The following is a 13,024-nucleotide window of genomic DNA, read 5'->3' as shown; positions in this document are numbered from 1 at the left end:
AAAGATAATTAAAAAACACTTTCACGTGTATTATTATTTAAAGTGTAAAGTGCTTATTAAAATGACAAAAATGTAAATAAGATAAAATATATCATTTTAGAGTTTTTACTTTTGGAATTTTTTGCAAATGAAAGCCCTTAATTAATGTCTTTTATTTTTAGTTGCCTGTGCCCCTGGAGTCTGTAAAAGAGATGCTGAAGTCAGTCCTGCAGGAACTCGAAGTCTATAGTGAAGGAGGTCCTCTCTATACAAATGGTTCTTTGCGAAATGCAGATTCAGAAAGAAAACATTCTACACCGTCTCCTACCAGATATTCACTATCACCAAGTAAAAGTTACAAGGTAAACAGGAAAGAATGGAATCGTTTCATTGTGAAATTGTTTCTAAGTGTTTTAAATGCTCTTTTGTTATTTTTATTTTTTTTTAGTATTCTCCCGAAACACCACCTCGATGGGCAGAAGATCAGATTTCTTTACTGAAAATGATTTGCCAAGAAGTAAAGGCCATTAAGGTAAGTCACTTAATTTCTCTAGCTGTACTTTTTATTCCAAGATTCCTTCCCTGGCCACTCTCTCACTTTTTTTCTGAAGCTGGTCAGAATGTCCCCTTGCCATCCAAATAGTATGGCAAGCGGACATTTTGGTCTTTTTTTTTTTTTTTTTTTTTAAGGCAGGGTCTTGTTGTGCAGGCTGGAGTACAGTGGTATGATCACAGCTTACTGCGGCTTCGACCTCCTAGCTCAAGAGAGCCTCTTGGCTCAGCCTGCCACGAAGCCAGGACTACAGACAGTCACATGCCACCAGGCCCAGCTAATTGTTGTATTTTTTGTAGAGATGGGATTTTTCCATGTTGCCCAGGGTGGCCTTGAACTCCTGGCTCAAACAATCCTCCTGCTTCAGCCTCCCAAAGTGCTGGGATTGCAGGTGTGAGCCACTGTGCCCAGCCTACATACCTTGGTCTTGACCCTTTACCATATTTTGTTTTGTTTTGTTTTGAGATGGAGTCTCACTCTGTTGCCCAGTCTGGAGTGCAATGGTGCGATCTTGGCTCACTGCAACCTCCACCTCCCAGGTTCAAGCGACTCTCCTGCCTCAGCCTCCCGAGTAGCTGGGATTACAGGCACCCACCACCAGGCCCAGCTAATTTTTGTATTTTTGGTAGACACAGAGTTTCACCATGTTGGCCAGGCTGGTTTTGAACTTCTGACCTCAGGCGATCTGCCCGCCTTGGCCTCCCAAAGTGCTGGGATTACAGGTGTAAACCACCGCACCCAGCCCTTTACTATATTTTTGAAAGTACTTTATGTGTCTCTCTCCTCATCTTCCACAAAATTTGAGACCTTCAAAGGTAGAAACTGTTTTATTTAAAATATAAGAGTTCCTGACACAGAGAAGGTTCCCAAGTGATTGAACTGCTACAATGTACTAATCATACTCTGGTCTATGAGTTCATTCCCAGATTAGCTGTGGATTACATGTGTTCAAATATATAGCTAGGAATTGAAAAGTGGTCTGAGCTTCAAAAAGTCTTACTATATTTTAATACTTCCATATGAATTTGACTTAATTATGTAAGGAAATAGTTATGTATATATATCTTATTTTAACAATAGGGTTCAAAGGAGCTTGACTTTTTTGGAATTGGAAATAAAAGTAGGTTCTTTCATGTTTATCACGCAAGAACTAAATTATACTGCTAAAGTTACATCAAGGATATGCTGATGTGTGGCGATTATTACAGTGTGATCAGCAGTATTTGCAAATTAAGAGAATACTATTTGGTGGGGAAGACATTTTTGAATTTGCACAAAAATCTTGAATGTTAATTCTGTGTAGTCATGGCCTATGACAATTACATACAATTTTGACTTAACATACAGGTTTCAGGCTCCCAACATTGTATTCTGTGGAAGCATAGTGGAGCACTAGTCCATGAGCTTGAAAAGCTTGGTACTAGTACTGACTCTGCCATTAATTAATGATCTTGGGCCAGTCACTTCCTTTGTGACTGTTTGGCTTCTTATCTTTAAAATGAGAGAATTATTGAAGCCAATTCTCATCACACTGAATGTTAAAAATTACAGTTACAGCAGTGATTGCAAATTCAAAGCTCTGGTGTGGATACCAGCAGTGACCATAAAGTTTTCTAGGTGATTCCACTAGTTTCTTATTTCTTGGATGTGTATGTGTAGCATCTGGACTAGGCACTGTAGATGGATGAATGGGGGAAATTTTATTTAGCTTGAAAATTGAGATAGTTTTGGACCTCATGGTTAGGTCTTTCTGGGAAATTTTTATTTGAAACACTTGTAGAAAAAGAAAGCAGACATGCTAGATCTGTCCCTGACCTCGCTTGTTAGAACTGATCGGATTCCTGGGCTGATACAGAGAAGTTTGAAACTTTTCAAAATTTACCTGTTTTCTGATACCACTACAATTTCTTTGGAAAAAGAATTTCCTGTTAAGTGTCTGTTTTGTAAGGGGACATTTTGTAGGTTCTAGGGTTGGGTATGGTGCTGTCATTTAGTTTTCTTCAGCGGAGATCAGGTAGCCACATAGCTACACTAGACGGCATTGTATCTATCTGCCATCTTGTCAAGGCAGCAGAGTTGTGTAAGAAAACATTTTTGGAGTCAGATGTGGTTCAAATTCCAGCTGTTATTCCCTGCATCCCTTTTTCTCATTTTAAGATAGGAGCTAATATTGTTTACCTAACAGTGTAGATAGTATAAAAATTAAGAGTTTAAGTGCATTGGATGTATTATTATATACATAATAAATTATCTGCAGCTACTGCTTTTTTCCCTTTCCTGGTGGAGCATTTGAACATCACCTGGAGAATTAGTTGTATTTTGTTTCAGCATGGGGTTAAGTGAAAAGCTAATTTGGGGAGGTGATTTGGAATGTCAGGTATTCCAGATTGCAGTGTAGAAAGAACACACTGAAAGGATGGTCAGTGTAATGTTAGAGGACTGTGAAAGTTGGGGAAAGAAGTTTAGTTTGTAGGTACTTGTTTCTTTGAGCAGGGAATTGTCTTGGCTGGAGGTGAATGTCAGAAAGGTTAATGTAGGCAAGTGTAGAATGGAAATGAAGGTGTGATCATTTAGGAGGTTATTTGTTTAGGTGAGAGAGTTAATGAATTAGGTTTTGTATTAACGAATGAAAATGGGAGCAGATAAATTTTTAACAAATTAAGAATCATATTTTAAAATCAGCACCAGGTACCTAGAACTCATTGGCAAATAGAAACTTTCAAAAGATGTAATCAGGTCCAGGCGTGGTGGGTCACACCTATAATCCCAGCACTTTGGGAGGCTGAGGTGGTGGATCACTTGAGGTCAGGAGTTCAAGACTAGCCTGGCAAACATGGTGAAACCCCATCTCTACTATTATACAAAAAATTAGCCGGGCGTGCTGGCTGATGCCTGTAATCCCAGCTACTCGGGAGGCTGAGGTGGGAGAATTACTTGAGCCCAGGAGGTGGAGGTTGTGGTGAGCCAAGATTGTGCCATTGCACTCCAGCCTGGATGACAGATCGAGACACCATCTCAAAAAAGAAAAAAAGAAAAAATCAGTTATTTAAATTTAAAAGAGTAAGTTTCCCCAGCACTGTTTCTGGCATGATATAATTAAATGATTAAAATTATTTGATTTTTTTTTCTTCCAATAGAAAGAAATGCAGGAGTTGAAACTAAATAGCAGTAAGTCAGCATCCCATCATCGTTGGCCCACAGAGAATTATGGACCAGACTCGGTGCCTGATGGATATCAGAGGTCACAGACATTTCATGGGGCTCCACTAACAGGTGAGCTGGCAAGTGGATAATCGCATATTTTAGTAAAACTACTTTACTTCCCTCTTTTAAGTAGATAACGTGTGAAATCACCTTGTTTATATATGTTTGTTAATATACATGTCAACGTCTGTTTATCTGTGACTTCAAAAGCTGTATTTGATGTTACGGAGATTTTTATAATCCCAAGCAGAAAAAACGAGCCGTATGTGATCACGTGTATATAAAGGCTTAAAGAACACTTAATCCACACCTCGGATGAGCTGAGATGAGATTATTCCTTAAATTGAAAAATGTTATTGAATAGAGTTATGCACTAAGAAATGCTTAATTAAGAACCTACACCTCTGGGGAATTATTTTGATGATAATGATGAGAGGCAGGACGTTATATAGGAAATCTTACTTAATTTGAAATATTATGGTTATATAAAGAAAGAAAAGGAGTTTGGACCTGAATCATACTGGGTTTTTAAGTTCTGCTCTATCACTTACTATAATAGCTGTGTAAGTTAACCTGTCTGAAATGTGGAGATAATACTTGCCTTACATAATTACTATGAGCATTTGTGTATGTGCAGGTGGGCGTGGGTGTGTATCAGACATTTATTAGAGTATAGAGTAAACAGTTAATGAACTAAGGTTACTAATAGTGTTTACTGTGGGTTGGCTATGTGCAAAAGTGCTTTGTGAATGTAATTTGATTTAATTACAGTAACTTAGAATGGCCGGTACCATTATTAATCCCTTTTTTATAAATAAGGAAATGGATAAAGAAAGGTTAGGTAACTTACTCATTATTATACAGCTAGTTATTGATAGAGCCGAGATTCACACTCCAGTGGTGTAACTCCAAAGCACTTGCCAGTATAATACATTGCTCCCAGGCAGCCAGAAATAACAAAATTGTTCCTTTTACGTACGACAGACTTCTGAAATGGTAGTAGTAGTGCCCTTTTTTTTCTCTCTTTTTAGCCCAGGAAAGATTTAGAAGAAAATGTAGTTTAGATGAGCACATTTGTGTGATGGTTCATATAGTTAAGGCAACCCCACTAACCTTTTGTGATAGTATCTTCTCAACACAAGCAAAATAACAGAAAATCTTTGTGAAGTCAAGCTTATTAAATGTCGTAAGTCATAGATAAGTATATGAAATGTCTAACGTTCAAACCTTGTTTTCTTGAAACCTTACACATCATATAGGTCCTTGTAAGAGGATAAACAAACCGGCTAGCCTTTCCTGGGGCTTTTTTAGTGATGTGTGCAGTCAGTTATTTGGTGCCTTGTGGGTCATGATTTCCATTTCTTCTGTGTACAGGCATAAAAGGTCTTCTGTTCTTATACAAGCATGTAAATCCAACATTCTCATTGTCTCATTTTATTCTTGCAATGACCCTGTGAAATGTGTAGAAGCAGCACATCCTCATTTTACAATTGAGAAACATGGAGACTCCAAATGGATTATTTACAGGTTCACAAAACAGCTTTGTGGCACTGAAAGGGCGAGAGCCAAGATCTCCTGATTTCTGTTCCTGTGTTCATAGATTCTTTTTCCTTAATAAAAGTAAACATATATCAAGATGGTCCTTGTTTTTTTAAAATAAGGTGATTAAAATTAAAGATTAATGAGCTCATAGGAGATACTCAGAAGTACTGAACAGGGTGAAGAAAACTAAAAACTAACCACCTTATTAGCATTTCTTATATTTGAGAACATTTCCTTCTGGTTCTTTCTCTATACATATAGTATTTTTTATGAGATTGTTAGCATGTTACTATGTTGTGTGTAGATGAGCTAGCCTGTTTTTTAAATGTTACTTTAGTTCTGAGCATTTTTAAACTTAAATGTTTTTTGAATATTAATGAGTTCATGGTATCCCATCACATGGAAGTACTGTAAATTCTGTTCCTTTATTTATGTTGTTTCTGGTTTATGCCATTACAAATTCTAGGACACTGTCCTAGTTTTGTAGGGTATTCAAAATATTCAGTTTATGCTCTTACCACTAGTATCTGATAGTGCCATTTTCGCACTTTTGCTAATGCTGACTTACTAGCTTATAAAATCCTTTGCCAATTTGTAGGAACAAAAGTGATATCAATTTTTAAGTTTTTTTAATACTAGTCATGCTCAACAATTCATGCAAATGGCAGTTGGTAGTTTTGCCATCTTCAACGTGGGTACCTTCCAGTTGTTTGGTTTCTTGGTAAAACTCACACAAAACAGATGGAGAAGAGTTTTTGTATATCAACATGAATGTTAATGTGATTTTTTAAAAGCCAACGAACACATTTGTGTTCCTTGTGAGATCCTGTGCATGAATTTGTCAGGTAATTTTTTTGACCTGAACATTCTCATAATAGCTTCAATTTGCACAATGCAAACTCGTCATTTTGCAGATTTTCAAGGCTCACTTCAAAAACATGTTCCTTGAGGCCCATTAACATTTCTTTCCTAAATTGTCTATTCATACGGTGCTTTAAAAAATTAGATTACTTTTAGTAGATTTATTAGAGCCGCACAGTTTAGAGTCAGTAGTCAATTAAAGTCCCTACTTAAACTTCACACTAAGATTTTTTTTTTATTTAATATTTTATTTTTTCTTTTTGCTTTCATGCAGACAGACATCTTGCAAGACTTTAAGATTCTTGGGCCATTTCTGTCAGGTTGTTCTGTGTTCTGTGCCTGCTTCCTCCCCATAGTAATTTCAAAATAGCTATCCTCACCTCTGTAAGGTTTCCAAAATCAAACTTGGGCTTCTGGCTAGCCTTTTCTAGGTCTTGATTTTTCAGTGCTTTCCAGAGGCAATTGTTTGGAACCTCTTGGCACAGTTTCTGTTTCTTCTTCCATGTACAGGCATAAAAGGTCTTTTGGTTGTTTTCTGGTAAAACTATCATAAAACAGTTCAAGCAAATGACTATTGGTAGTTTTGTCATTAACGTGGGTGCCTTCTAGTCATTTTGTTTCCTGGTAAAACAGACCAAACAGAGAGAGCAGACAGTTTGTACATCTGTATGAGTGTTGATGTGCTTTTTATTTTAAGCCAGGGAACACATTTTATGTTATTTATGACATCCTTTCCATGAATTTGTCAGGTGATTTTTGAGCTGAACATTCTCAGTAATAGCTTTAGTTTACAAAATACAACCTAGTCTTTCTGCAGATTTTCTAGGCCCACTTCAAATGCATTGACCATCAGATGGCATCTTGGTTCCTTACGTCCTTTCTGTGACTGAATGTCCATAATTCCACATCATACTGATCTTTCTTAGAAAAGGCAACAGTTACTTTCTTCTTTATTCCTTTTTTAATGCTTGTGAGGTAGTTCTTGTTGATCACAGCGATGCTATTCTCTTATTCTTCATGTCATATTTAGCAATTTTTTCTAGTTTGTCATTTGATAATCTTGATTGGTGTATTTTGATGTACAGAAATTTAAAATTTATGTAGTTAAATCTTTCTTTAATTTCTATTGCCTTTGTATTTATAGCTCTTGCCTAGATAGTCTTAACTGTAGTATAGACTTTAACAGTGTTTTCTTTCTTTCTTTTTTTTTAGTTGCAACTACTGGCCCTTCAGTATATTATAGTCAGTCACCAGCATATAATTCCCAGTATCTTCTCAGACCAGCAGCTAATGTTACTCCCACAAAGGTAACAAAGGAATAATTTATACATTTATAATTATTTTCTTTTTAAATTGTTTAGGGTTCCTTCAAATAAATTCAAGAGAGCAGTTCACTATGAAAACTTTTATGTCCCTTAAAATGTAGATATTTTAAATTTATCTCCAAATACAGAAATTATCCTTCTTAGTCACCTTATTTTTGTGTTAATAAGTGTGAATATTTAGAATATTTTAAAAATGGGAGTGGTGGTGGTGGATCCTTCATCGTTCTGTTTTAACAGAAATAGAACTGTAATGCCCTTGCTGACCCACTATGTGGTAAGTACTTTCAGGCCTGATACAGCTATATATATAACAATTGATTGAAGACTCAATATTACAGTGGTAGTTGAATGTGACAGCTTTGAGGACAGAGTGTTGGGGTGCATTTAGACCCTTGCTCTTCTGCTTATTTTGACCACAGGCAAGTTTCTTAACCTCTCAATACATCAGTTGCCTCACGTGTAAAATGAGGATAATAATAATACCTTAATTCATAGGGTTTTTGAGGATATTAAAATGAGATAATAATGTAAAGTGCTTAGAACAGTGCCCAGCTGGTGCATTAATAAATGCTCAATAAATGTTATCATCATCATCATCATCATTATTGTTAACATCATTTGATAAATTAGGAATGAAGAAGGTATTTATTTCATGACTATTTTGGGCATGTGGATCAAGAAAATTCACCTTCATTTATGTTTCAGGGTTCTTCTAATACAGAATTTAAGTCAACCAAAGAAGGATTTTCCATCCCTGTGTCTGCTGATGGATTTAAATTTGGCATTTCAGAACCAGGAAATCAAGAAAAGAAAAGTGAAAAGCCTCTTGAAAATGATACTGGCTTCCAGGCTCAGGATATTAGTGGCCAGAAGAATGGCAGTGGTGTGATTTTTGGCCAAACAAGTAACACTTTTACATTTGCAGATGTTGGAAAATCAACTTCAGGAGAAGGATTTCAGTTTGGCCAAAAAGACCCCAATTTCAAGGGATTTTCAGGTGCTGGAGAAAAATTATTCTCATCACAATGTGGTAAAATGGCCAATAAAGCAAACACTTCCAGTGACTTTGAGAAAGATGATGATGCCTATAAGACTGAGGACAGCGATGACATCCATTTTGAACCAGTAGTTCAAATGCCTGAAAAAGTAGAACTTGTAACCGGAGAAGAAGGTGAAAAAGTTCTGTATTCACAGCGGGTAAAACTATTTAGATTTGATGCTGAGATAAGTCAGTGGAAAGAAAGGGGCTTGGGGAACTTAAAAATCCTCATAAATGAGCTCAATGGCAAACCAAGAATGCTGATGCGAAGAGACCAAGTACTAAAAGTGTGTGCTAATCATTGGATAACAACTACAATGAACCTGAAGCCCCTCTCTGGATCAGATAGAGTATGGATGTGGTTAGCCAGTGATTTCTCTGATGGTGATGCCAAACTAGAGCAGTTGGCAGCAAAATTTAAAACACCAGAGCTGGCTGAAGAATTCAAGCAGAAATTTGAGGAATGCCAGCGGCTTCTGTTAGACATACCACTTCAAACTCCCCATAAACTTGTAGATACTGGCAGAGCTGCCAAGTTAATACAGAGAGCTGAAGAAATGAAGAGTGGACTGAAAGATTTCAAAACATTTTTGACAAATGATCAAACAAAAGTCACTGAGGAAGAAAATAAGGGTCCAGGTACAGGTGCAGCCGGTACCTCAGACACAACAATAAAACCCAATCCTGAAAACACTGGGCCCACATTAGAATGGGATAACTATGATTTAAGGGAAGATGCTTTGGATGATAATGTTAGTAGTAGCTCAGTACATGATTCTCCGTTGGCAAGTAGCCCTGTGAGAAAAAATCTTTTCCGCTCTGATGAGTCAACAACAGGATCTGACTTCAGTTTTAAATCTGCTTTGAGTCTATCTAAGTCTCCTGCCAAGTTGAATCAGAGTGGGACTTCAGTTGGCACTGATGAAGAATCTGATGTTACTCAAGAAGAAGAGAGAGATGGACAGTACTTTGAACCTGTTGTTCCTTTACCTGATCTAGTTGAAGTATCCAGTGGTGAGGAAAATGAACAAGTTGTTTTTAGTCACAGGGCAGAACTCTACAGATATGATAAAGATGTTGGTCAATGGAAAGAAAGGGGCATTGGTGATATAAAGATTTTACAGAATTATGATAATAAGCAAGTTCATATAGTGATGAGAAGGGACCAAGTATTAAAACTTTGTGCCAATCACAGAATAACTCCAGACATGAGTTTGCACAATATGAAAGGGACAGAAAGAGTATGGGTGTGGACTGCATGTGATTTTGCAGATGGAGAAAGAAAAGTAGAGCATTTAGCTGTTCGTTTTAAACTACAGGATGTTGCAGACTCGTTTAAGAAAATTTTTGATGAAGCAAAAACAGCCCAGGAAAAAGATTCTTTGATAGCACCTCATGTTTCTTGGTCAAGCACTCCCAGAGAGTCACCATGTGGCAAAATTGCTGTAGCTGTATTAGAAGAAACCACAAGAGAGAGGACAGATGTTATTCAGGGTGATGATGTAGCAGATGCAGCTTCAGAAGTTGAAGTGTCTAGCACATCTGAAACAACAACAAAAGCAGTGGTTTCTCCTGCAAAGTTTGTATTTCGTTCAGAGTCTGTTAAAAGCATTTTTAGTAGTGAAAAATCAAAACCAGTTGCATTTGGCAACAGTTCTGCCACTGGGTCTTTGTTTGGATTTGGTTTTAATGCACCTTTGAAAAGTAACAATAGTGAAACTAGTTCAGTAGCCCAGAGTGGATGTGAAAGCAAAGTGGAACCTAAAAAATGTGAACTGTCAAAGAACTCTGATATCGAACAGTCTTCAGATAGGAAAGTCAAAAATCTCTCTGCTTCCTTTCCAACGGAAGAATCTTCAATCAACTACACATTTAAAACACCAGAAAAGGGTAGGTACTTTGTTGTTTAAGCACAATTTTTCTTTCTTTTAATATTTAGCTTGATGCAGACTCTCTGTGGGATACTAATGTTGGGATATAAACGATGCTTTGTGAACACCCCCAAAATATTTGAGCAATTTTTTTTCTCCCTTAAGTTCACGGTGAGGTTTCAAAGAGCAAGAGAACTTAGTTAAAGACATTTCAGTAACTGGAAGATACTTCTATCATGCTAGGGCAGAGCAAAAGAACTTGGTACAGTGTACGGACTCATGCTTGAATCATGCGCATTAACGTGAGTCTTTTTTTAAAGTGTTCATTTTCATTTGTTCTGTTTCTTTTGTCACTCAGAAAACATGATATTGAGGCTGGGCACGGTGGCTCACTCCTAGAATGCCAGCACTTTGGGAGGTTGAGGTGGGCAGATCACTTGAGCTCAGGAGTTCGAGACCAGCCTGGCCAACATGGTGAAACCCTGTTTCTACTGAAAATACAAAAATGAGCCGGGCGTGGTGGTGTGTGCCTATAATTAGCAGCTACTCAGGAGGTTGAGGCAGGAGGATCGCTTGAGCACAGGAGATGGAGGTAGCAGTGAGCTGAAATCATGCCACTGCACTCCAGCCTGACTGAGTGAGACTTTGTCTCCAAAAAAACAAACAAACAAACAAACAAACAAAAAAACCATGATATTGAGATGTTCTCATTTTATGTGTTGTATGTCAGTCTTGCTCATGTATTAAATGAGCAAAGAATGAAACTACAGGGATAAATGAATATGTAAGACAGTCAGATTGGTGGTATAAATTGAGGGATTCTGGCTTTTTATGTTTTAAAAGCATATTCATTTTGTTTCCTAAAATGTTAAAAAATGAAATATTCTTTATTTTCTAGGATTTAATTTTAGCCTTTTTAAATCTAATCCCATGGCCTTTTGGACTAGCACCCCTTCCTCACAGCCTGAGAGCAAAGGTATAGAACTAGCATTCTCAGTATGAGATAACAGCAGTTTTTAGCAGCTGGTAGCCCTTAGCAAAGTATTAATAACTGTGGCTGTATGAAATGAAGTACTTACCACTACAACATGCATGTTAAAGAATGCCAGTTTAAGCAAAGTACCTTTTGACTGGTGGCATGACACCCTTGTTGGTTTGTTTTTTAAAATGTACTGGGATGCTGATTTGTAATGTACTTCATTGCTCTGCTATTTGAGGTCTGCTCAATGAAGACCTATGTTTTATCTAATGTTTATCTTTAGCCACTAACGTCTGCCAGTATTCACATGTAGTGGCAACGGCATGTATACAGTATGGAAGAGTGTCCCTGTAGGGCTGTTCTTTTGTGCATGGTTTAGAAAAATGCTGTATTTGAAAATGGACCCCATTTTTAACAGCCAGCATTCTACAGCTTGCATATTATGTATGTTGCACAGATCATTTTTAGAAGTGTGGCTTCTAGAGTGGAACAAGAAGTGGGATCTGTTGAAGGCCTTCAAGAACAGGTTAGGGAAGTGAAATCTCACCCTTAGTGACCAGTAACACATCTTAGCCATGCCAAACAAGTACAATGATAAAGTAACAATCTCTGATTTTTTTTTAAGTATACCAGTTTTATTACCAGCTAAGGTAGCTCTTAATCTTTTATTTTAAAGATACGGTCTTTGAGAAATGTGAAAAGTGTTAACTTAAAAGTGGATGTATACTTGCGTACAGTTTCTGTGAGCTCTAGGTTAGGAATCCCTGACCTAAGAACAAATGTGCCTATACACTACTGTAGAACATAGAGCCTTATTCTGTTTTGAATCTGATAATGTCATTGTCCCAAGGGACCTTAGAAATGAAGACTTTAGACATGAGTAAACTGAGGCCAAGAGAGGCTGATTTACCCAAGGGGTCTTTACTGAGTAATAGCAGAAGTGGAACAAGAATCTGTATCTTACGGTGTACTGTTATTTCTCCTAGCTAGGAAATGATACTAAGTTTTTGTTTATAATGAAGGAGAGGGACAAATTTCACATTGTAAAAGGAAGGGCACTGGTTCTGCAGAGCAGTGTCATCCAATAGAAAGAAAATATAACCTGTGTATGTAATTTAAAATTGTCATTTGGTGCAATGGCTTGTGCCTGTAATCCCAGTTACTTGGGAGGCTGAGGCAGAGGGATCACTTGAGCTCACAAGTTCCAGGCTTCAGTGAACTGTGATCACATCACTGCAGTCCAGCTCTGGGTGACAAAGCAAGACCGCATCTCAAATAAATACATAAATAAATAAATTTTCTAGTAGCCATATTAAAAAGAATAAAAAGAAACCGTTAAAAAGGGAAACAGATGAAAGTAACTTTATCGATAGATTTGATTTAACTCGTTATGTCCAAAATATCATTTTAACTTCTAATTAATATAAAAAGTAATGATATTTTACATTATTGTTTTTCACCAAGTCTTCAAAATCCAGTGTGTGTGTTTACACTTACTGTTAGCATGTCTTGATTTGGACTAGCCACCTTGTGAGGTTTTAATAGAATGTGGCTAGGCTACCATATTGGACACCATAGCTCTCAGAATGTTTCCCTGTCACCAGTTGGTATACATGGCATGCTTCATAACTGGCTTACTTTATTAAACTCCTTTAGCCAGAAGTTCTTCTT

At 37.2% G+C, this 13,024-nt stretch overlaps 1 protein-coding gene across 4 annotated transcripts in view; it reads left to right on the top strand.

The window, feature by feature from the left end:
• LOC129397125 (ranBP2-like and GRIP domain-containing protein 4) overlaps positions 1-13,024 on the top strand; it is a 72,722-nt gene that overhangs the window by 41,317 nt on the left and 18,381 nt on the right. For all 4 annotated transcript variants that reach the window (XM_055107528.2, XM_055107532.2, XM_055107534.2 and 1 more), the window contains 5 exons: positions 162-341; positions 428-511; positions 3,670-3,805; positions 7,352-7,446; positions 8,170-10,393. In XM_055107528.2, coding sequence (XP_054963503.1) covers positions 162-341; positions 428-511; positions 3,670-3,805; positions 7,352-7,446; positions 8,170-10,393 — 2,719 coding nt within the window. The remainder of the gene's footprint in view (positions 1-161; positions 342-427; positions 512-3,669; positions 3,806-7,351; positions 7,447-8,169; positions 10,394-13,024) is intronic.

Source organism: Pan paniscus, chromosome 12 (assembly GCF_029289425.2).
Source record: "Pan paniscus chromosome 12, NHGRI_mPanPan1-v2.0_pri, whole genome shotgun sequence".
NCBI classification, from domain to species: domain Eukaryota; kingdom Metazoa; phylum Chordata; class Mammalia; order Primates; family Hominidae; genus Pan; species Pan paniscus.
The sequence above is the reverse complement of the archived record's forward strand: the minus strand, read 5'-3'. Positions and strand labels throughout refer to the sequence as shown.